Genomic DNA, 26,056 nt, shown 5'->3' on the forward strand with positions numbered 1-26,056 from the left:
GAAAGGTAAGCAGATCCTGCTCTACATATGGCATCCGTCATGTTGCTCATGCTATATAAACCCGGTAAATATTCCTCAGAAATATTCTAATACGATAGGTCACATTCGTGAAAAGGGAACGGATTATAGTTACGACATTAGGAACATGTCCGATATTTGTGAAACAGATACTCCATAACGATCAATGTATTTTAAAAAATATCGAATTAGTTATGGTATTCATCAAGGGTCATATAAAATTACAATACAGCCTCCACACCTTCCTTTACCTTAATAGTTACAGAAGAGTACAAATAGTTACCATAATACAGTTATTTAAATCGATAATTTTAAGATATACTAGTATATCAGATACCTTGTAAAGTCTTTGTTATAATTTTTCATCGGTTCACCTTGTAAAGTCTTTATTATTATTTTTCATCGGTTCAAACAAGGTTTAATTGTAGAATGGACATTTACCGTCTTACCTGACTGACTCTTTGTTGTATATAAATTATCTCCTTTTGTCCTATGTTGTGCATAGTAGTATACAACAACAAAAAAGCAAGAAGGTGTGGAATATATCTCAACGCGACAAACAATTTAATGACAAAATCACTTTTAAATAAGGCATGAGCTACGTATCAATATTCACTAATGCTATTGTTGTAGCACTGATGGCCATGTATATATACGAAAATGAAAGAAGAATGGGGGAAATGTCAGTCAAGCTAAATCGAACAGGTAATGAGAAGTAAATTAAATCAAGGACAAACAATAATTTGTGAATGTATTCGACCTTCTTTTTTAAATCATGTTTGAATTTATATAAATAAAGTAAAATAACAAAAATACTGAACTCCATCGAGGAAAATTAAAAACGGAAAGTCTTTAATTTTATCAAAAGACAAAATCAAAAAACGAATGGAAAACAACAATCATATTTCCTTATGTAGAAAATATTATAGATTAACTATTGCTTTATATTCTTAGTCATGGTCCATATTCAGTTCAATCTAATAATCGATATGTATACTTCCTCGTTATAAAAAAAGTAATCAGTATTTACCTCGATGAAACGATCCATTCACACTATGCCTTTCATGTCGAGTTTATACAAATTAAAAAATCCTGGTTATATTTAGCTGGGACACCCACTAAATATTGGGACTATTATACTAGTATACTAGTCCCAGTATTTAGTGAGTTTTGGCCCCAGTCACACTGTCACGTTTCAAAAGCTACGTTTTACTACGTTTTGAAAGCGTAGCGAAACGGCAATATACGTAACGAAGCGAATCGAAACGTAGTGATCCTTTCTTCAAAACGGGACCTGCCCCGTATGTTTTGAAAATTCCACAACAAACGTAGCGAAAATTGAAACGAAGTAGAAACCTATTAAATGCATATCAAAGCCTAGCGGAACGTAACAAAACGTGCTTACTACGGATCGAAACGTATCAATGCGTGGTTGAAACGTGGGTCTAGACGTACTAATACGTAGCAAAGTGGGATAAGAACGTAGCACAAACCTAGTAAAATCTAGCTTTCAAAATAACGGCACACTTTTATTCAAAACGTAGTTGAAACGTAGCATTTAATAGTTATCAAAGGTACCAGGTTATAATTTAGTACGCCAGACGCGCGTTTCGTCTACATAAGACTCATCAGTGACGCTCAAATCAAAAATATTTATAAACCCAAACAAGTACAAAGTTGAAGAGCATTGAGTATCCAAAATTCTTAAAAACGGAATAAAACGTGACAGTGTGATTGGGGCTTAAAACCTTAAACCAGAGCAAAACTCGCCTTCTAAAGTGGAGTTATTGTGAGGTTCTTTACGGCTGGTAATCTACAGAAGTAGAACAATCGGTTCTGCAATAAAAATCGTGCTTTCCAGTTACGCTTGAGTGAATTCATTGACGCCGCTTCGCAAGGTATGCAGATTTCTGAAATCGCAATATTTAATCAGAATTGATCACAGTTGTTGTGTCGAAAAAAGTCACAAAGTAAAAGACTTGAAAAGAATATAACACTTCCCCTCACGCATTCATGATGTCTTCAATCGGAACCGATCCCATTTTGCATCAAATGATTAACATTTACAGTTTTTAGATTTCTTAAGACGTTTATCAACTTCTGACAGCGTGTAAAATGGTCAGTCAGTCCCATGGACAGAAAAATAAGCGCAACTAGAACTAGCAGGTCCATCTAAAGAAATATTTCAAAAGTTTAATGTCACATTTTTTTTTTAATTTCTCGTTGGATGATTTATTTTGCAGGAGTATAACTCCATGCACACTAGTAAACAATACATGTCTTTTAATGAAATCATTAATCACAGATAAGCATTCTTCTATTTGTAATATGTGATCTGTTGGATTATAAAAATTGTAATTTTAGAAATTTACATACCTTGCGAAGTGGCGACAATGACTCAAATCAAGCATAACTGGAAAACCCTCTCGCGATTTTCATTGCAGAACCGATTGTTCTGTTTTTGTAGATTATCAGGGGTGAATTAATTTAATGACACCTATTTGCTTACGTTAGAAATAACAAGGCTCAAGCTAGCAGCCACTCTTTCCTTTACTGTTGATAAATATGTCATTATTGTCGAAGAACACATTTCGAGGTTTCTTTGTAGGTGTAACCGTTCATGGTGAAACAGTAGACAAATTTGTAGAATTACTTTCGAATAGTTGTGGATGCAAACAAAACAAGGAGTTAGTTAACGATATTGAAGACTTGTATGAAGAGAAAGGACCGTGTAAAGGTAAAATGTATACTTCGTTATATACATTTATCAAATAGAAATGAATTTTTACATAAAAAATTATAACGTATTTTGTGACATTTTATTAGTAACACTAGAGTGCAAGTGATATGATACGACAAATACTGGTCAGGAAATTCATATAGGGTTCGAACTTTTCTCTCACCCATAAGAAATATACTGACGTCGTATACATTGTTTTAGGTCACTTGCACTATGTGTAACTAATATGTCACAAAATAAGATTGTACTGAGGGTAGATATATTACTAATAAGATAGAACAAGTTAACAATGGGAAAACCAATATCGTCATATTTTCAGTACGATTATTTTTTCAAGTTCACATATGTCAATTTCAAGAAAATGATCCAGGTATTATTTTAAGAGACTTTTCAGTTTATTTCAAGTTCACGTTGATATTTTCAATCCAAGCACTCGTTAAGACATATGTGAGTTAATGACAGGGCATCAACAATATATATCAACAAGAAAAAGGTAGGACCAATGTCACCTATATTTGTTCAAGCCACATAGTCAAGATTAAAGAGTGGTCAAATCTTTTCGGACTTCGAATATTCAAAAGTCTATTTGAAATACTTACAACATTTTTTCACAGTTTACAATTTCCATGAAATCAATATGTCATCCAACATTAGATATTGCCGTTGTAAATCGAAATTTGACGAATGTTGTAAAATTTACAGTTTTGCACTATATGTAGACCCATTGGTCACCTCTTTATAAATAAGCAACAGCACTGTTAGAATCAAAGAATACAAACATGGAGTTGAAAAACTAGAACATTCAAGTAGAGAATTTCGGAAACAGGTCAGGTGTAAAATGAATTCATAAGAAATTGCCCTACCTCATTTTCCCTTCCTTTTTTTAATTGTTTTTTAAGAGTTGTGCTTCAAATGTAACGCAACGAAGTCGACCAGTAAGGATGCATAATAAATAGCCCTTGGAATATCCACTGTAAGTTGACAGATTAGTTCTCCAAATATATTACACGAGTTTGGGATTTCGAAATATATTTTCAGATGTTGTATTTTTTTTTAAATTGGTATCATGTTTACGAAATGAATGAAATAGGAATTGTTCATAGTCGATATCTGAGTAACACAACTGGTTTTGAAGGCTCATCTTTTACTCTAGAAAGGATAGAAATTCTAAAATTATATGAGTCCTAGCTATAGATAAACTCTTCATAGATACCAGGAATAAATTTAGTATATACGCCAGACGCGCGTTTCGTCTACAAAAGACTCATCAGTGACGCTCGCTCCCAAATAGTTGAAAATGCCAAACAAAGTACGAAGTTGAAGAGCATTGAGGACCAAAATTACTAAAAGTTTTGCCAAATAGAAAGACATCTACTTGTGAATTATTTTTATTCTTTCATTGCTGTTAAAATTTATCAATTAACTGATCATTTGCGCTATAATCTGCAAATACTAAATACATTTATTATAGTCAAAAGACCATCTGACTGTATGGACTTAGATAAATCTACCTGTAAAAGTGGAATCTACACGATTTACCCTGAAAACACGTCCGGTTTCAACGTTTTCTGTGAAATGTGGGAGCATGGTGGGGGCTGGACAGTGAGTATAGATAAAATCAAATATTGCAATTTTTCTTTATTAATGTATTTTATGTTTTAAACCAAACCGATATGTTTCCGAGTTTAAGAGATATCATACATTTGCTGTATACCATTGTAACAAATAAAAAAGATAACAAAAATGATAACAAAATGCCAACAATAACCAAATAATTCAAATAAAAACTAGTACGATATGGACCTCAATTTCACATCATAAAATTAGTAGTTAGAAGATTTTTCTTAACAATTGCCAGGTAAATGGTGGTTGTTATCTAATAGTTCGTTTCTGTGTGTGTTGCATTGTCTTTTGTTTTTTTTTGTTCTGTAGTGTTTCTGTTCTTTTCCTCTTACATGTATTGTTTATGTGTTTCCCTTTGGATTTAGTTAGTAACACGAATTTGTTTTCTCTCAATCGGTTTCATGACTTTTAAACAGCGGTATACAACTGTTGCATTTATTAGGCACAATAAAATCGCAACACCGAAGTTTGAAAAATAATCGAACATAAAAATTGCACAAACTATTGATCGGATGGTGTGTCAGGTACAAAATGTGAATGCATTTACCTACAAGTATTCTAAAATGTCATGAAATTATGAAACTATTTAAACTGTTTTATAATGCATGAAAAAAAGTATTTACAAAAATGTCGAACTTTGAAGTTGATTCCATAAAACGTTATACTGTATCAATCATAGGCACGACTTGACAACAACTGTCATATTCCTGACTTGATACAGGCATTTTACGAAGAAAATGATGAGGGTACATGTAAACATGGTTTTATAGTTGGCCAATTCAATAAACAGTTGTTTATAGTGCCTTTATATTTACAAAATTTGGCGAGCAATGCAAACAGAAATATTAATTAAGGTGGTATCAAGCAGTCTGTTGTTATTTATGTATTATTGTCATTTTGTTTATTTTCTTTGGTTACATCTTCTGACATCAGACTCGGACTTCTCTTGAACTGAATTTTAATGTGCGTATTGTTATGCGTTTACTTTTCTACATTGGTTAGAGGTATAGGGGGAGGGTTGAGATCTCACAAACATGTTTAACCCCGCCGCATTTTTGCGCCTGTCCCAAGTCAGGAGCCTCTGGCCTTTGTTAGTCTTGTATTATTTTAATTTTAGTTTCTTGTGTTCAATTTGGAAATTAGTATGGCGTTCATTATCACTGGACTAGTATATATTTGTTTAGGGGCCAGCTGAAGGACGCTTTCGGGTGCGGGAATTTCTCGCTACATTGAAGACCTGTTGGTGACCCTCTGCTGTTGTTTTTTATTTGGTCGGGTTGTTGTCACTTTGACACATTCCCCATTTCCATTCTCAATTTTACCTTGACTTAAATTAATGAGGTTCGTTTAATTTTTATAAAATTTTGAAAAAAAACATTTTACTTTGACCCTTTGATAGATTTTTGTATTTTATAGTATATACGTTTTATCAAAGGATAATGCCGTACTAGTATACATTATCCCATTAAAGGACACATCTGGTAAAATATAAATGCATGGGGTAATTTACTTGACAAATGAAAGGGTAAAATGAAATGAGAAGTATATTGGCTTATACTGTGGAAGTTCATAAAATAAGGTACTAATAATATATAATTCATATGAATGCAAACAAATTTGTTTTATCAGATTTATCAGTTTTCAGGATAACCCGGAAATTAATTTCAACCAATCTTCTGTAACAGTATAGACAAAATATTATAACCAGTATATTTGAGATGACGTTGAGATGGTCAATTCAAATATTTCTTATATTTCAGGATTAGTTAAAGCAGTAGCTTAAAAAATAATTTGATGTCCATTCGTTTGATATGTTTTATCATTTGATTTTGCCATTTGGATTAGGGACTTTCCGTTTTGAATTTTCCTCGGAGTTCAGTATTTTTGTTTATTTTTTACTTGATAAAAAATTAATATAAATCTTCACAATTTTAGAAAAGTGTAAAGCAAATTATTACGTTATCCCATGAGGGTGACATGACAATTGAGAATTAGGGATTAGAGAGGTGTTATATACAAAAGGGATTTCTTCCTTTTTAAGATAATTTAGGTAATGTCACAAAGAATTGGTATTTGGGAAAACAACTAGTAAGTAGTTATCAAAGGTACCAGGATTATAATTTAGTACGCCAGACGCGCGTTTCGTCTACACAAGACTCATCAGTGACGCTCATATTAAAATATTTATTAAGCCAAACAAGTAAAAAGTTGAAAAGCATTGAGAATCTAAAATTCCAAAAATGTTGTGCCAAATACGGCTAAGGTAATCTTTGCCTTGGATAAGAAAATCCTTAGTTTTTCGAAAATTCAAAGTTTTGTAAACAGGAAAGATAAGTAACCAGGTCAGGAATCAGCACTGGCCTTGGGTATACGACATATGGCAAAATTGGGGTACTTTGCTAATTTGCATAGTGGCCATTTTGCCTTATCATGACGGCAGCCATTACAATAGGATTATAAAAAAATGCCAATATGCCAATTCTTATATCGAATCAACAATTTTCCGCATATAGGTGAATTGTACATATTTTGAGGATTCTGTCCGTGTACAAATGAACATTGTGTACTTTGAAAACTTTCGGCCTTTCTAGTTTGAAAATCGGAAGCGAAACCGTAGTAGATCGTAGTATAACTGCTATATAATGCCTAGGTCACACATTCACTGATCACCTCGCCGGATCCGCTACGGATTAAATATCACGGATGATCTCGAAAATGCAGTTTCCGTAGTCTGATACGGATCCGATACAGATGTACAACGGTATGACAACGGGTTTTGACGTTACTATCACGGATATTGAAGGACGGAGTTCATTTTGGCGACATGAGTGATAAGGGTTCTTACGGTAAGATACGGTTAAATACGGAAATGATACGGTATAGTACGCAACGACACGTGTCGTGACGTATGCACTGCTGATAAACAGCGGTTTGCTACGGTATAAGTAAGTACGAATGAGAACGGTCTTAAACGGAATAGTACGAACGGTCACATTTCTATAATTTACTTGTTATTTATCATTCCTATATGGCAGTTAATCGTAGATTATTTTTCGTTGTTGTTAAATAAATTATTTATCTGTCTGTATGTACTATAATGTGTTATTCGTAATCCTCGGACTAACAACATGTAGCAATTCTTGAAACATATTTAGGACTATTCTTTCAAGGTTCTTAAATGTAGCTGATTTTTCCGCACACAATTGAGTCATGAGGGGCGCAAACTAGCCATGGATAGGGAAATCAATACATAGACCACCATATACTCTGCGTATGTCATCAAGTATCTCGACCCTGCCCTGTCATTTTGTGCCATATCAATATCCAGTTCCAGCCAATTCATTGCAAGCACCAGTTGTTGGTTATTCATGTTGGATAATCATTATGTTTACCACAACGTCAAGAAACCGAATTAGTAGGACCCTATAGGTATGAAGTATTTATACAGAATCTAGCTTTATGTCAGTTTGTCGTCGTTACAGACGTAATACTGTGGATTCGTTATTATTCGTTGGATACAAATATTTGTGGGTTTTATGGGTTTCGTGGGTCTCGTGGGTCTCGTGGGTACAGGTGAACCACGAATTTAAATGTTCAATGAAAAACAATTGTATCCAGACTTTGGCATAACCACGAAATCAAATATCCACGAAAAGTCAAGGATTTCGCAATGCACGAAAATTGGTAACAACGAAAATAAAAAAAAAATCCACAGTATTCCGTATTTTGTCGTGTTGAAACGTAATAAACCGTAATAGACTTTCTGAACTCTGGCTGATACCTAGACTGTTTCTCTGTCCTTTATCTGTTTGGCTTTGGTACCCGTATGTTGCAAGGGAGAGGACCAGCCTAGGCTGATACCTAGCTATCCGTATTGCAACGTAATAAAATCTTGCCGTTACGTGACACATTCGTAACAAATCGTATTGTATCCTTACCAATACGTGGTGTAACCGTACTAGTACGTAGTTCTCCGAAACTAGCCGTAGAAATCATTCTGGTCTACGAATAAGTACGGATTAATACGCCGGGTTTTAATAGGGACTACAACGGATTAGTACGGTCTTGCTAAGGATATACAAGTACTACTACGAATACGTATGACTACGGCAACTATACGGATATCTACTGACTTATACAGATTGCCACGAATGATGCCGACTTGTATCCTTAGCTAATCTGGCGTCAAATACGTGAATGTGTGACCTAGGCATAAAATAACGAAAAATGGTGAAAAGGCAATATTCAAAACATAAATAAAGATGCAAGAATATATTGTTCATGATTAGTCCGCATATAGAGAAACATCTTGGAGTTAAATACCATTTAGCTTACCTGCATTCTTAAGTTTTCGGCCAAATTCTTTTAAAAAGATAATGATTTCAACCTTCTCATTTCGTAAAAAGACAAATTTGAAGCAAGTTGCCTTAGAGTTTGACAACATTTTTGTAAATATTCGCCTTTTTTCAAGACCACTTTAGTTTTAGATTCATGTCGAAAAAGGGCTGGATTATCCGCAAATTTTAAAAAATTTATATTTTCAATCTGAAACTAAGCGAGGTAATATAATCAAAATGGCCAAAGACACATGGTGCAAATCATATGAATAAAGTACCCTTGATTTTGACATATGATAACATTTGTTATAATTGTTTTACCTTTTGTTTAATTTGATTGATAGGTATTCCAGCGCAGGATGAATGGTAAAATTAATTTCTATAGAGACTGGGAATCGTATAAAAGTGGATTTGGTAATATGAACGAAGAACATTGGTTAGGTAACGATATGGATTGCAAATTATATGATTGTCGCATATCACATTTTCTAAACTCTCATTATTTTCCTCTCCCTTTTGATGTTTTCCGTATATCATTTTGATAGATATTTCATATTATTTTTTTTTAATAGAACTAAAATCTAATCTCACAATAAATCACATTTCATGATATTAACCTTTGCCGTTATGATATTTTTCATTAGGTATGAAAGGTCGGAAAAATGTTGAAGTGTCTGTATAAATCTTATCACAAACAACATAACATACCCAAATTGTTTTAACGGTGTTGTTTTTTAGCAGTGCTAGGATACTATCCATTTAAAACTTATTCGGTAATTTAACAAACAAGTTCTTTAAGGATATTAACTTGCAATTGTCGTAAGATCTATAAGTAATGAGGTACCTGTAAACAATTGAATATTTTTGTAAAAGAACACAACCAAACATGTGTTATACAATTGCTTTCGAGCTTTTTTACACATAAGCTAGCTCTTACTTAAGCTTCCTTTCGATACTTATATCTGGAATTTATTTCAGTCCTCTAGCTTGGATAAACATTAATACGTCTTTACTTTTGCAGGCAACGAGAACTTGCATCAGCTGACTTCACAAGGAAAGTACATGCTTCGGATAGACATGTCCGACTTCGAAAACAATCACAGACATGCTATATATAGCCAATTCTCTGTGGGTAGCGAACGCCCAGGATATAGTTTAGACGTCACTGGTTACTCGGGGGATGCAGGTGAGAAAAGCCTCGTATTACTGATCGTATTATATTTATGAATTCAATGTGCATGTAGTTTCAATGCGCTTCATAATACATTGTGCGCAATTTCAATACTTTTATAAACCTATAAACATTTGTATCTTTATGATTACAGTTACAAGCTAAAACAAGTAATCGCGTATTGAAACACGTTTATGATATATAGCTCTTCAATGGTTTCAGTACTTATACATCTTCGGATGTTTGGCTTTGAGCGTTCCTGATAAAGGTAAATCCAGAAAAGCGCTTCAGACGCAGGAAATTTTTAAACGTGTTTTTTTTCAATTTTTTGATAATGTTTATTTCAAAATATTGGTACACATCGTTATAAGGATTCGAGGACATAATGTTCTGTTATATAAAAGAGGTTGCCTTAACTTTAATTGCGACATTAAACATAACTTTTAACACCACGTGATGAAATGTTCTAGTATGATTATATGTCATCATGCTATGACACAATTTGTGTTTTATCAATAACATAAACGGTACCAATCTTAGTGCACTAAATAAACATTTTGACAATACAACGGGAATGTTCGAGGCCAAAATATTTCAAAATCCTAAATTTATTTACAAATTTAGTAGCCTATCAAGCAAAACAAAATAAGACAAAAAGTGTAGCCAAATCTGAGAAAAGCATTAGAAGTTTGATAGGAGAAATATATAATTCCATAATGTAAATTAAAAAGTGTGTTATTCTTTATCACGTGCGTGAGACATTTTATTTTAAAAACAAACAACAAAAACAACAATGGATTAAAATTAATGAATCAGGTTTTCTCGTTTAGAATTTATATGCATTTTCGCCTCTGTTGTACAATCGTCATCATTTTTTGCCTTGTTTGAAGGCCGAATGATATTCTGTGGATTGTAAGGTCTGTCTTTTACTATTTGATTGATAGCTTCTCTTTGCGAATTTTACATCATCTCCTTACTTTCATTTGAAAAAAAAATTAAACAAACTAAAAATAGCGGGTTGGGTCTATTAGTGTGCAATAAAGGGAGCTACATCGAACTAATTATGTCGAAATCAAGGGAAAAAATAGTGTAGACAGCAGATGAACTGTGATAAAAAAAATGCTGGAAATTTTAAATCGGATCGAAAATCGATTGCAATCTGATTTATACCTATCTTTGTATTTTCAGACCGTATTTAAAACCATGTTTATTACACTATTACGATAAAAGATCCTTTCACTTTATATGTGTAAAACAAAATCGTGTTCGACTTTTTGAAAAATAATCAAATTATAAAAAAGACAAATAATAGTTTTGTCAGTAAATGCATCATCATGTGGCTGAAAAGCCTATATACTGTACGACGAACGATAGATTATGTAGAATATAACGGCATGTTATTTTCTAGATCATGCTAGTTTAAACCCTATTTTACAACCTGAACATATGACAATTTCCAGAGTTCATAAACAGTGTCAGTGTTGCTAGGTTGTCATATGGTCAAATAGATAGTTCAGTGGTGATGTAAATTATGATAGTCTCGGTTAATTTCATCCACTACCGTATATACTTGGCTGAGTAATGAGCTTGATTTTCTAGATACCTGTATGTTGCAAGTATAATTAAAAATATAGGTGGTGTTGTTATTTGTGTCAATACAAGGCTCTCTCAATCATGAACGTATACCTCACATTTATCATTTTAGACAGTATATAGTACAATGTTGTTCAGCTTTATACTAAAATATAATCCATTCTCGCTATTGCTTTGTTAAAAAAGTATATGCTTAATATGTAGGAGATGCTATGAATACCCATAATGGACACAAATTTACAACGATGGATAAGGATAATGACATGTATACAGATAACTGCGCTGTATTGTATAAAGGTGCATGGTGGTATAATTCATGTCATCATAGCAACTTAAATGGCCTCTATCTAAAAGGAAGCAACACAACGTATGGTGAAGGTATTAACTGGTATCAATGGCGGAATCAGAAATACTCACTAAAGACAACAACTATGATGATCCGCAGAACATAACACAACATACCTTATTCCTGAAAAATAAAATAATAGTTAATGATCTATGTCTTTATTGTAATTAATCAAATATATTCAGTCATTAAAACATACATTTTAGCAGTAAAGAAATTGTTAAAAATGCCTTCGTGACATCAACATTTCTATTCTCTTATATAACTTTTTATTGCTTTTATTCAATTTAAAAGTATTCCATCATATATCTATTAATATTACTGAATTTATATTTGAACCCTACATCTCACATATAACATACAATGTTTGCATCCCTTAAGATTGTATGCTTTGGTTTACAATTTTGTTTCTTTTGTCTTTTTTCATATCTATGTAGTGTCTTACGCATCCTTTATCCCTAAAAAAGAAACCCGATCACGTTGTAGGGTTATGATAAACAGAAGATGTGTTATGTTTGCCAATGTGACAACTATCTACCAGAAATCAAATGAAATAGAAGTTTACATTATAGGTTGTCGTACGGCCTTCAACAATGATCAAAACCCATAATACCGCATAATCGGGTATAAAAAGCCCTGAAATGCCAAATGTAAAACAAATCAAATAAGACATATAACGGTATATTTTATAAAATGCAACATATGGGGATCTGATTATCCTTACGGTGCACCTGAGATCATCCCCAGTTTTGTTGGGGTTCGTGTTGCTTAGTCTTTAGTTTTCTATGTTGTGTCTTGTGTTATACCATTTGTCTGTTTGTCTTTTTCTTTGTTAGCCATGGCGTTGTCAGATTATTTTCGATCTATGAGTTTCACTATCCCTCTGGTATCTTTGCGCCTCTTTTAAATACAAACAATGAAACAAAAATAAATATGATCTACAGAAACAAACAACAACAATAATTTGAGGCTCTGAATTTGGACAAGCACATACTGAATGCGAGTTGTTTAAACTAGTTTGTTGGAACATTAAATGACCGATGCTTCACTAAATTATATTTGTATACTTGTATGTCAGAGTCGGCTATTCTGTGATGTCTGATCAATACATTCACAGGATTAGCACGTCGGCATTCGAGTCGAATTAATATTGAATTCATGTACACAATTATCGCCGGGTATTTAGAAAAATTGACATTGCCCTTGGACATATAAAATATGTGAAACTCAGGTACATTTAAAATCAGTTCTTTTATTCTTCTCAAAATCAATGTGAACAAAAGTTTGTATCCATACGGAGCTCCTTACGCCATTCACCAGGTTGTAGTTGATGTGCTCATCCTAATAGTCAATTGCCTAGTGTACGATTAAAGGATCCGTATTTTGGAGAGATTATGCAATGTTATTCCCACAAGAAAAGATGAAATCAATGGTCTCTGGATACTTGATGACAATAACTTTGCCGATCTCATCCTTTGTTCATATGAGACGGACTGTCCCTGGTAAGGGTATCGAGGGTTGGGATCCCGCTAACATGCTTAACCCCGACACATTCTGTATGTATGTGTCTGACCCAAGTCAGGAGACTGTTATTCAGTTGTTCATGTTGTTGTTGTTTGTTGCTTTGGTGCATTTTTTTTCGTTCATTTTTTTTGGGGGGGGGGAACATTAATTTGTCCGTAATTTTCTCGTTTGAATTGTTTTACATTCGTGATTCTGGGGTCTTTTATAGCTGACTATGCGGTATGCTATTTGTTCGTTTTTAAATGCCGCATTGTGATCTATAGCTGTTAATTTCTGTATCATTTTGGTGAGTTGTCTCATTGACAATCATACCACATCTTCTTTTTTTATATTTAAACAAGGCTTCTATTGAACCAATACTTCCTAGCGGTATATATGTGTCCTTAATGACAAAGGATACAATGAGTTCCAATTGTAGCCACAATCCTGTCCTCTTTTCCTTTACTGTGACATTATCGAATGCGACTTATTACATAATGTGTACTTACCATGCATGAAATTCACGATAGATGCTATATTTGGGAAGGATATGTTTGCCTTAGAGCATATATAATCACCCCGGATTTGATGGGGCTCGTCTGCCGGTCTGGTCTTATGTTTTTCTATGTAGTGTTTTGTCGACAATTTGTTATCATTGAGTCGTTCTTCTGATTTTTTCATGGTTTGATGAGTTCCATTTAGACTTCTGAACTTTAATGTATATTTGGTGACTTCTGCCTCTATTTTAATATCTATAATGTTTGATAGTTTAATGCAAAAACCTGGCCTGACAATGCCGAATAAATCATTGTCCTATATATGCATGAAATATTTACCACTAGAAGTTAATCAAAATCCAATCTTTCAACCAATCCAATTTTTTTTCTTCAAAAACAGATTACACTGTTCATTCGTGTAATCTTTTTTTTTTGTCTCATTGGAAGTACAAAAGAACAATATGAGGATGATTTTGTGGAGAAAAAAAAAACATACACTGACAACAGCTTATAAATACTAAAAGGGTGTAGCGTTTGTGCAAAAGGATATACCCGCTTATAATGAATAATTTGAAGGCTTTTAAGAAGATGGATAATTGCTTGAATATGATATACGTCATTTTGTCTCTGGTGTATAGTTGTCTAATTTACAATCATATCCCTTTTAATTTTGTTTCTGTAGAGTAGCTTAGATAACGAAATAATTTATCTCAAAAACATTAGCAGCAATATGACCGTTAAAGTCCAATAAATTTGGAACGACAAATAGAAAAACATTCCAAATTGGCAGAAATATTACTGTTAAAACATGTAAAAGGCCATAACTCTTGTACACCCAAAAAAAAATTAACGAAAGTGGGCTTACTTTCATACATTTTCGATACAAGTTTCATGGTGGTTGATCAAGAAATTGTGTTGGTTTTATACGTCAAGTGAATGGACGGACTACGGCAATATGCTACCTCGATACATCGCGCAGATGAAGAGTCTTGGAAAAATTACAACAAAATCTCGACAGCTTCCATTACACGGCTATTCAATATTTCTAAATTTCAAATCGATAGTTTTTTGCATATCGTTGATCATTATGAACTGTTTACAGTCTTTTTTTTTCTTTTGACACACACAAGGTTTAAATGTAGAATGATCGTTTTCTGTGTTTACCGTTTTACCTGACTGCTTATTGGTTATATGTTTAAATTATCTCCCTCTAATCTGTGTTGTGCCTAATTGTATACAACAACTAAAAACGCACAAAAGTCTATATATCAACACCATATTGAGCAGTTTATTGAAGAAATCGCTTGAAAGATATGAGCTATGTATACGTATTCACCAGTGCTATTGTTGTGGCATTGATGGCCATGTACATTTACGAAAATGAAAGAAGAATGGGAGAAATTTTAGCCAAGCTTGATCGAACAGGTAATGAGAAGTAAAATAAATCAAGGACAAACAAAAATTTATAAATAAAATTAACTTATTTTTTAGAAATCCTTTTTTTTTTATACAAAATACAATTTGACACGAAACAATCATCTTAGAATTCCACTAAACTATTTGAAAATCGGTGATAATAAAAATCAAAATACATCTTTACATCTTTTTAATTGTAACTAATTAACTCCATGAAAAACGTCACACAATTCTTTAATGTGCTTTATACAATTATTTGACTTAGGCACACATGTTTTCTATTAAAGGACACACATTTTATTTGGTTTTGTGGCGTTGGGTTGCAATCTCAATGTAATGTATACCCTACTGTACACTTTTATTTATAGGCTTTCATCGTGTATTTCGCAGCTGCGAATTCAGTTCATAAACATTAACGGTATGCATATATACTTGTGATTCTCTGGGGAAAAAACACCGGTAGTTTGGGACAGGACAATTTTGTTTTTACTCCCCTTTATTTCCAAAATATACTGACGAACCTTAATAATACAACACTAGATTATTCTGTTTTATTCCCATTTCAAAATAAGCAATTTTTATGAAATATATCTTATTCATTTCGTAATTGTCCGAAAAAAGTTGGAGTTCAAGAGTTAAAATGATGCAATTCGTGTAACCAACGAAGGCAAAGACTGCCAGCAACCAACGCCAAAATGATTCTGAGAAAGATCACCAATTCTTTTTGGTATGTTTTAAGATCTGTTTTGTACATTCTGAGTTTACCTCTGTCTCGTGCATTACAGTGTGTTTTAGCAATAAATTGTTTTAAACTTTAGTGCTTCAAATGTTTTTTTGCAGTCGTTTCTTTGGCATTTAAAACAATTTTGGCTTTAATCTGTCTACCATGGCATTCGTCGACTTGATGAAGCCGTAAAAATTACGTTGTGTTGTCACTACATATTGATCTGGTCATGAATGGTCATCAACAAATACTGTTTCCCTGTACTGTTGTTGTAAGCAAAATAAAACGTGAAATTGTCTGAAAACTCACGTTAACGTATTTTTGCATGCAATATTTTTATGGCTTGATTCAGATTTTTATTTTTTAGTCTCGGCAATATGGACTATCAATTCCAAGTTTACTATCCACGGCGGTCACAAAAATATTCAAAGATAATTGAAATCAATAGAAAAAAAAGAGAATTTGGTAAAGGGGGAGGGCTTAAAAAATGTACTGTCCCAAGTACCTCTGGAAGTGACAACCCGTTCACACTATGCCTGTTTGATTCAAGTTAACCCGAAATAGTAAATCCTGTTTTGAATTTTTTGTCTAATATATATGATAGTCAAAGTAATTCAACTAGCACGAGGGAACACAGCTTAAAAGGTTCTCCCTGTTTTCATAGTGTAGGAATGTATCCCTGGCTAATTTACTATACAGTTAATTTTGAACCCATACGAAATGATAAAAGAGATTTAAACCAACCTCCCAATGAACCAACATTAAGTTATAAATTGCATACATGTATGTTTAAAGTTAGATGCGGACCGTAACTCTTGCGGACCGTAACTCTTATGTCAATATGATATTTTTTTAATAGGACAAAAACTCTCTGAGTAGTCATTCAATGGTTTTGGTCATGTTGACATTTTCAGAGAAATTGTATTGTGGATCAGTTTTGCTATTTACTGTATTTTTACCTATCTTGATAGTTTCTGCTAAATATCAATATCTTTTTTCAGACAAACAATATACCTTAACACAATTAGGAAATCTTCGACAGTTGACCCGAGAATCTTCGCCGCTTGAACTATTAACGTCATACAACCAACACTTTTCCATTGTATCGTCAGATATTTTGTTTTTTTGACTGCAAAATCTTACTGGAAGCTTTGCGATGTCCAGTAATGTCGGACAAATAGCAATAATGTGTATTACTTTATAGATACCCAATTACATTTTTTACACTCTGTAGATATATAAAGGATCAAAATTATAAATGTTCCTCTACTGTATTAGTTGTTAAGTTGCATCTGCAGAAACACAAAATGTGTTAGAGAAGTACATATTCAGATGTTTTGTATGTTTAAGGATGATCAGTTTGATTTCACTACAATTAAACATGTTAAAGCAGATTTTAAAGTTTGGTAAATACATCACTTTCCATTTATGTTTTCAGGAAATACATCTACATGTGCAGACAAAACTACGCCTGTGGGAGGTATATTAACTTTGCATTATATTTCATCTCGAGTCTGCAGGTATGACTTTCCAATAATAGGGGTCCATTAAAAAAATACCCTTTCTAAAATTATGACTACAGTACGATATAGTCTTGTGTATTAAGTAACTGTAGTTATAAAAAACATCATACTATTTTCTAAACAAGAAAATGTATACATAAAGTCAGGAATATGACATTTTTGTTCGTTAGCTGTGTTTGAGCATTTGTTTTTGCCATTTTATGGAGTTCGGTATCATTTTTTTTATTTGATAACTTTTTCCAATACATTTTTGATTATAGACAATACGAATATTTGCATATATTGATCTTTTTAAAAAGCTTTTGCTAATTCAACTCAATCCAGTACTTATATGATTTACAGTATCTTATTAATCTGGAACACTATACCCGAAAATAAATAATTTCATTTGCTATATCTATTGCCCGTTTCTTACAAAGGAGATACACTAGTATTGTAAGGTTTACAATTCGAATTTATCCTTTCAATCATTGGACGGTTTGGCATGCCGAGAGCATGTAGGAGTTTGACTGTAAAATAAGTTTTATGAGTAGTTTAAGAGATTTCATGATTGAAACTGCGATAAGCCCATACCACATAGTCAGCTATAAAAGGCCCCATAATGACAAAAGTAACACAATTCAAACGGGAAAACTATAAACGGCCTAACTGATGTACTAAAAATGAACAAAAAAACATATAACACAGAAACAAACGACAACCACTGAATAACAGGATCCTGACTTGGGACAGGCACATACATACTGAATGTGGCGGGGTTAAACATGTAAGCGCGATCCAAACCCTCTCCTAACCTTGGACAGTTGTGTAACAGTACAACATAGAAACGAACGATACAAATTCACTTGAAAAATATTAAGACTAAACTCATCACATGGATACAATTAGAGTTTTTGGTTACTATAGTTTATTATAAATCACATCTATATTTTGCTTTGTTTACTCATAATAAAGATGCCATCATTGTTGAAAAACACTTTTAAACTTTTTTTGAAGGTGTGACCTTTCACGGTGCGACAGCGGACAAAGTTGTAGAATTACTTTCCAATAGATGTGGTTGTAAACAAGACAAGAAGTGCAATAACGACAATGAAGACTCGGATGAAGAACAAGGACCATGTAAAGGTAACACTTTTAGACTGCAACATATTTAAACATTACAAATACAAATCAAACTTTTACATTTGCATTTGTCACGTACAGTTAGTCTTTCAATCGAACATCCAGGTTCTATTGTTAAAATGTGTCTGGCTGATTTTCTCCCCAGTTTGATTTACCTGCAATCTCTGTTAACATTTATAATTAATACAATACAATTAATGAATGACATTAAATGCATATAGGTTTTTAGGGTGTTTTTTTAATGTTTTGTTCATTTGTGCAATTTTTTGGTATACAAACTCTTGTAGAATAGCTAATCTGAAATTTTATGTAGAGTTTTTGTCTCACATTCAAACTTTAAAAGGAACATTAGCTAAGAGATAAAAAAAAAATCATTAATGTAAGTGAAAAAGAGAGATAATAAACCAGTTGGGTTGAGTATTGTCAAAACAAGCAAGTTAATTATTCGACCTCATAAAATCCTTTTTTAAGTGAACTTAAATTGAACCCTTCAGCTAGAGATGGGTTACGCCTGAACAAGGCGTGTTCAGCAATCAAAAAAACAAGATTGTCAACATTGGAAGATAAAAAGTGGTAAAGCATTTGGTTGACTGATTCGATCTACAAAATCCCATTCTTATACAGGTAAAAATGATTATTAACATATTTTTCAAACTTATTAATATGAAATCAAACAGACCTAGAAAAATCCAATTACACGTGTTCGCTATCTATTTATATCTATGTTTATGTTACATCGGGTCGTATGACCGTTGGCAGTTTTCGGAGGTCACCTGGATGGTTATTAAAATGGCGTCTAGACTAAAGTTCACACGAAAGGGTGACACATTATAACAAAGTCATGCACTTTTAATTGTTTCTTTTGGACTTTTTGTAATTTGAATTTACGTTTTATTAAATTATGAATCAAAGATCATGCCCCTTTAATTTTTATTGATCTCTCCTTGGTTTCGGTTTTGGCTACTCGCTGTAGTTAGGAATTGGTTTACCTTATGAATTTTTATTAAGACCACCTGTGGTAGCAATACACAGTTAGAAGTTTAGTTACGCATTATGGTCATGGCGAATTCTTTAAATATGAAAGTTTTTGTACAATACAAGTGATTTTTTAGATAGTTGAAGAATAAAATAGCCTCCCTAGTGGGTTTATATGAACATTTAGATTGTTTTCAGCATAATTTATAGGCCATTTTTCTGTTTGAAAGTCCGTAAGATTTGAAATGTTTGACGCTCGATCTTTTCAATTCAATTTTATTTTTTACCTCTTTTCAGATACATGTCTATGTTTGCAGGAAAAGTATCACTCTAATTGATTGAAATTGTCTTTTTTTGAAAATGCACCAAAAAACGTCACCAACCAAAATGAAATAATGTGTATAGCCGAGAGACAATACATATAGCTTTGTTTCTAACAGGACATTGGTTCATGTAAATACGCTTCAGTAACGATCAACCAAAAAAAAAAAGTTTGATTGAAAAATAGAATTATACAGAATCTACATCGGATTGACAACGCTGGTTAAGTAGACATTATCGCAGTATTTGTGAAGGTAAAAAAATAAATTATATGCTTGCCAATGAGACAACTCTCCACAAGATACCAAAATGACACAGAAATTAACAATGCAAATCATGTACTGTTGAAAGAATAATTGTTTAAATTCTAGAAAAATTTGCAGCTGAACATCTGAATGGGATTTTTTTTTTATATTTTACTTATGTTTTAATCTATCTATTAAATCGATCCTTCTACAAATACTACATAGTACATAAATTATAGTCAAGAGACCATCTGACTGTAAGGACTTGGATAGATCTACGTGTAAAAGTGGAATCTATAAGATTTACCCTGAAAAGACTGACAGTTTTAGCGTTTACTGTGAAATGGAGAAGCATGGTGGGGGTTGGACAGTGAGTTGAACTCTATCGGAAATAACCAACATTTGTGTTAATATACTAGTATGCCGTTTTGAGCTAAAATTTCCACACAAATTGAATCAATTGTGAATTTCAATATGATATAGTGCAAATATTAACAACACCTCAATAAGTTTAAATAGAAACAAAACAATAAAAATGAAAATAAGGTAAAGAACTTAGTTCGTAGACATGAAATTAGAAGTGGGAATCGGCTGTTAGGAATACTTAGTCCATTGCTACAATCGGAAATACGAAGGAAACACACTCGATGAATAAAAATAAGTAAAAGCGTTAAAAACAAGATTAATATTAACAACAACAATAAAACAAAGGAACACAGGCTTAAATTGATGGGTTGCACAGATTGTTTCTTAAACAATGGAGAATTGTCTTTACTGAACATTTAATGCGATATATTAAGTTCCAAAGCCTGGAAAAATGTTCAAACAATTTGAAAATACTATAGTAGCAGGCGCATAATTTCAGTATTTGTGCTATTCAAGGATATTGATAATGGGTAAAATTGAGAATGGAAATAGGTAATGTGTAAAAGAGAATATAAGATTTATATTAACCACAACAATAAAACAAAGGAACACAGGCTTAAATTGATGGGTTGCACAGATTGTTTCTTAAACAATGGAGAATTGACTTTACTGAACATTTAATACGGTATATTAAGTTCCAAAGTCTGGAAAATTTTTCAAACAATTTGATAATACTATAGTAGCAGGCGCATAATTTCAGTATTTGTGCTATTCAAAGATATTGATAATGGGTAAAATTGAGAATGGAAATGGGTAATGTGTAAAAGAGACAACAACCCGATCAAATAGCAGAAAACAGCCAAGTCCGCAAAAGAAAAATGTGTACTAGTTCTGTGAAAATGGACGTCAAACTAAACTCCTAAACACATAAATAAACTAAAGTTGAAATAAGATAAAAGACTAACAAAGTCCAGAGGTTCCTGACTTGGGACAGGCACAAAACGGGGTTTAACATTATGTTAGATCTCAACCCTCGCCCTACAACTTAAGCCAACTAAGAATAAACAAACACACGGCAATACGTCCAGCCAAACAAATATATAGTGATAGTTAAACAGTTACAGTATTGTTACGAAATTGATTATTTAAGATATAACCTGATGTATAAATGCTTCACGACTGTTTGTTCAATTCTATGTTTAGATATTCCAGCGCAGGATAAATGGGGAAATCAATTTCTTTAGAGACTGGGAATCGTATAAGCGTGGATTTGGTAAAATGAGTGGAGAACATTGGTTAGGTAATGACTATGAAACTGTATGAGATTGTAAATTTGAAATTATTCCCATGCCACTTTTTCAAACTTTCGTTAATCTTTTCTTTTATTTTGGTATTTTGGGGAGGTATACCCCATACCCTTGATAACTGATATTTATGGTTTTTCTTACAAATTTAAGAATTTATTGTATTATGAACAAATTTTAAAAAATGTGTACTTTTACCTCAACAATAATAAATTCTTTTATTAAATACAAAGATTTGGTCCTACCTGTATCAATCCTACAACACACAGACAGGCATATTATTCTATTTTACGGTGATGATATTTAAAACATGATGAATGTCAGCGTATTGTTTTTTTGCATATAAACTTATTTTTCAAAAACCATTGTATAAAGGATATTACTTCCAGTTATATAGTACATACAATATATAAACCAAACATGTATAATACAGTTGCTATCCAATTGTTAACACTGATGAGGTCAAACAAAAAATACGTGTGTTTTGGATTGATTCCTTAACGATGATAGGGTAAGTTGGTAGGTAAGATTTCTAGGGGCTTATTTCAATACACGGTTAGTTGTGATGTTACGTCCCTTTATAAAAACAAAATGGTACTGAGAAAAATCTTAAAAGTTGAAAGATTGAAATAAATTCATAAAACACATTTAAATCTAACAAGTTGTTACTGGTTGGCGTTTGTTTTTGAATAACCAATGACATATAGTTTCTTAATGCTAACGATATTGAAGACTTGCTCACTGTGATAAAAGACTAGTTTATGGCCATATGTTAAGTTAGTCGGTAAGATAAATTCGTGACATAGTGTACTAGTGATGTAATACGGTAGATATTGGGTCAGTTAAATCAATATTGGCACTCGAGCTTCGCTCTCACCCAATCATAATTTACTGACCCCATATATACCGTATTAGGTCACTAGCACACTATGCCTATATTCCTTTAATGAATTGTTGAATAGCTTGGATGCACGATGATATATCATTTTCTTACAGGTAATGAACATTTGCATCAGCTGACTTCCCACGAAACGTACATGCTTAGGATAGACATGACAGACTTTGAGAACAGTAAGGATAGTAAAAGACATGCTGTTTATAGCACATTCTCTGTTAGTAGTGAACACTCAGGATATAAACTAGATGTCACTGGCTACTCTGGAGATGCAGGTGAGAAAAAGTTCTTTAATTATTATAACCACACTCTAGGTTAGAGGTGGGATTTATTTCATTTACCTTGCCCTAAAAATGTATTACGTCACATTACATTTGAGCGTCTTCTGGATCAGTCAGGCAATCTCTACCTGTTTTCCAATACTTTGTAATACGAGTAGTGTATGCTACATACAACAACGCTTACCCTTTTGTTATATTTAGGAATGTATAGGCACTTAACTTGATAGTTTTGTAGTTTCTCTATTCTTTAATATCGACCACCAACAAAGGATGATATTTATATTTATATGAAACTCTTGTGCAAAAAAAGCTAGGTCACAATATTCATTTGGGTATCTAGTTTACAATATGTGCCCAATGACCTCGCCTGTCATTCAACTTAGCCGACATGGCCAAAGATAGAACATTCAGGTATTAAGCAAATTTTGTCTATTTTGAAACAGTATGAAGGATAAATTCTTTTTTTTAAATTATGTATTTATACAAAGTCATTTGTTTTACAAAATCGGCCATACCGATTTTTGGACAAAATTGCAACTGTTTACAAATATAAAATACAAAATAATAAACATGTATTTAGTCTATGAGGTACTAAATGGTTAATGATGTTGGCCCCTAAGGTGTACTATGGTTTTGATCATGGGTACGAAATGTTGAGTGTTGAGTACGAAACTGTAATTTTGGCCTTTCATCTTGAAACTTGAAAAGCTAGACATGAACTTAATCAGAAACAACGACTAGCTTGTCGACGTGATGTACTATAAAGACTGCATGGCCAGAATCTCAGTCGGTCTCTTATTGAATAAGTTGATATTGATAACGAATTGTATCATCAATATTTTGCGTTAGTGCCTTTATCTTAGCTTTAATGCAAAAATAATCATTATCATCATCCTCATCATAATCATATTTTACTACTTTATAGTCCTATATCGCGTTTGTATTCTATTAATTTGTAGGTGATGCTATGAAGAAGCACCAAAATGGAAGCACATTTTCGACGTTCGATAAAGATAATATAGGAAACTGCGCTGTAGATCATAAGGGTGGATGGTGGTATGGTGCATGTCACGAAAGCAACTTAAATGGCCTCTATCTAAAAGGAAGCCACAAAATCGACAAGTATGCTTTTAGTGTTGTCTGGTATCAATGGAAGGGTTTCATGTATTCACTGAAGACAACAATCATGATGATCCGAAGAATATAAAATAACGGACATAATTCCTGGAAAATAACAAATTTTGATATTAGTCTTTGAAAATTATTTATTATTTATATGCTGGCATTCATGAATATTCGTTAACAATATAACAAAGTGCTGAAAATGTCTTCGTAAGCTATTAACGTGTATGTCTTCATAAAGTTACTTTTATTGCCATTAATAATATAAATTTATATTATGGAATGTATATCAGAATGGTGGCTATCCTTGGAACTTAATACAATAATGGCCCGTAGAAAAATTGAATATCCAAAATTGTAAACTCGGGATGTTTACCTCCACTGATGGCGCAGCCTGAAGTGAATTAATTTGTTAGGGTTGGCAATTTTGGATATTATTGCTTCTAAAAGGCCACAATTGATTTATCATACCGAAGTCACAGTTGAACCATTTGAAGCACGTACCTTACTGTATAGTAACGAACACAGGTAACGCTCTTGCACTTGGAAAGCAGGTCACGGTTTGACCCCAAATTTATCAGCAACAATAGAGTCACGTGACCGTGAAAATTCAGTAAAAAAACAACCTCATTTTAACTCACTAAATACTATTGTCGTAATAAAAACTTATTGACCTAACTAATCTTGAGTATCCATAGTTTATTCTCGTCAAAGCTCATTCATCAAATCAAAGTCCTTTATTCTTTATTTTATCTGCAAACTTGGAGTTTGGGTGAAAATTGTCAAGTCTCCTGATCGAAAAATCTAAATATCTACGAGGAAACTAAAAATGATGGGCTGAATTTAAATTTAATAAAGCATCTCATTAAGACAAACACTCGATATGAATATCTCGGCAATAGAATGTTGGATACGCAAACGTCAAATTGATTTCAAAACGAAGCGGTGGTTTTTATGCCGATTTGTGCAAGTGGTTATCTCCCCTTAATATCACCAGTCAAAAATAAAAAAAACCCAGCAAAATGCATAAAAATTAAAAAAGGAGTTTACTTTACAAAAATTAGAAAGAAAATAAACGAAACTCGATTTATAACTATGTTATGATAATATAAAGAAGAGATGCCGCCCTATTTTTCAGAGAAGGACTAAATGTAAAAAATTAAATGACAAAATATTACTGTACTGTAGATCTAGTAAAAAAAAAACAATTCAGAAAATGTGGATGATGACACCTACATGTAAAATTAAAAACCTAGCTATATTGAAAGAAATTAGACCTGGCGGATGAATACATGTAATTTTTATATGTGGGATCATTCCTAGCAGAATTTTTTTAAACACTTCTGATTATATTTAATGCAATAAAACATAGTTTATACAATTTCAATAATCTTTCTGAAAATTGATATAATTATTAAATAAATAGTACTGATCATATATATTTTATATTCTATAAAGTGTGACCAAGAGTCACAACAAATTTCTTCAAATTAAGAGAGCCTTTAAACTCAAGCCTATGTTTCTTAGTTGAACAGTAACATACAAAAAAGGGATTAATAAGATTTATACCAAAAATATTGACAGAAATTCTGTAAAAAAAATATGCTTTAAATTATAAGTGAAAGTGACACAGTTTTGAATTTCAGAATCATTATTATTGTAAAATTAAACTATTAGATTAGCTTGCACAGTAGCCCTTTGTCTTATTTCTCAGGGTATTTTATAGATTATGAAAGTAAACTTTTTGGAAAAATTGGGCTTCTTCTCTTGAACAGGTTGCTGTATCAGCTGCTTTAATTACATATTAACAAACAAAGTATATATTGTATATATACTTTACCTGAATACTAGTAATAGGAAATGAAATGAAACTGGTGGGACAAATTTTGTGCATTTTACTTCAATAATGATCAATGATGCTTAAATTTGACAAG

General features: G+C 32.6%; 2 protein-coding genes across 2 annotated transcripts; both read left to right on the forward strand.

Annotated features, from left to right (window-relative positions):
- Window positions 1-496: 496 nt before the first annotated feature.
- On the forward strand, window positions 497-11,977 carry LOC139483334 (microfibril-associated glycoprotein 4-like). The gene is made up of 6 exons (XM_071267362.1): window positions 497-723; window positions 2,627-2,755; window positions 4,230-4,360; window positions 9,063-9,159; window positions 9,740-9,904; window positions 11,687-11,977. Exons 1-6 carry the CDS (start codon window positions 612-614, stop codon window positions 11,932-11,934), a joined length of 882 nt encoding a protein of 293 aa, XP_071123463.1. The 5' UTR covers window positions 497-611; the 3' UTR covers window positions 11,935-11,977.
- Window positions 11,978-15,027: 3,050 nt separating this feature from the next.
- Window positions 15,028-24,657, forward strand: LOC139512873 (microfibril-associated glycoprotein 4-like). Its single transcript, XM_071300819.1, has 7 exons — window positions 15,028-15,253; window positions 17,407-17,448; window positions 18,488-18,616; window positions 20,394-20,524; window positions 21,724-21,820; window positions 22,821-22,994; window positions 23,960-24,657. Exons 1-7 carry the CDS (start codon window positions 15,142-15,144, stop codon window positions 24,205-24,207), a joined length of 933 nt encoding a protein of 310 aa, XP_071156920.1. The 5' UTR covers window positions 15,028-15,141; the 3' UTR covers window positions 24,208-24,657.
- Window positions 24,658-26,056: the final 1,399 nt, after the last annotated feature.

Source organism: Mytilus edulis, chromosome 1, assembly GCF_963676685.1.
Source record: "Mytilus edulis chromosome 1, xbMytEdul2.2, whole genome shotgun sequence".
Taxonomy (NCBI): domain Eukaryota; kingdom Metazoa; phylum Mollusca; class Bivalvia; order Mytilida; family Mytilidae; genus Mytilus; species Mytilus edulis.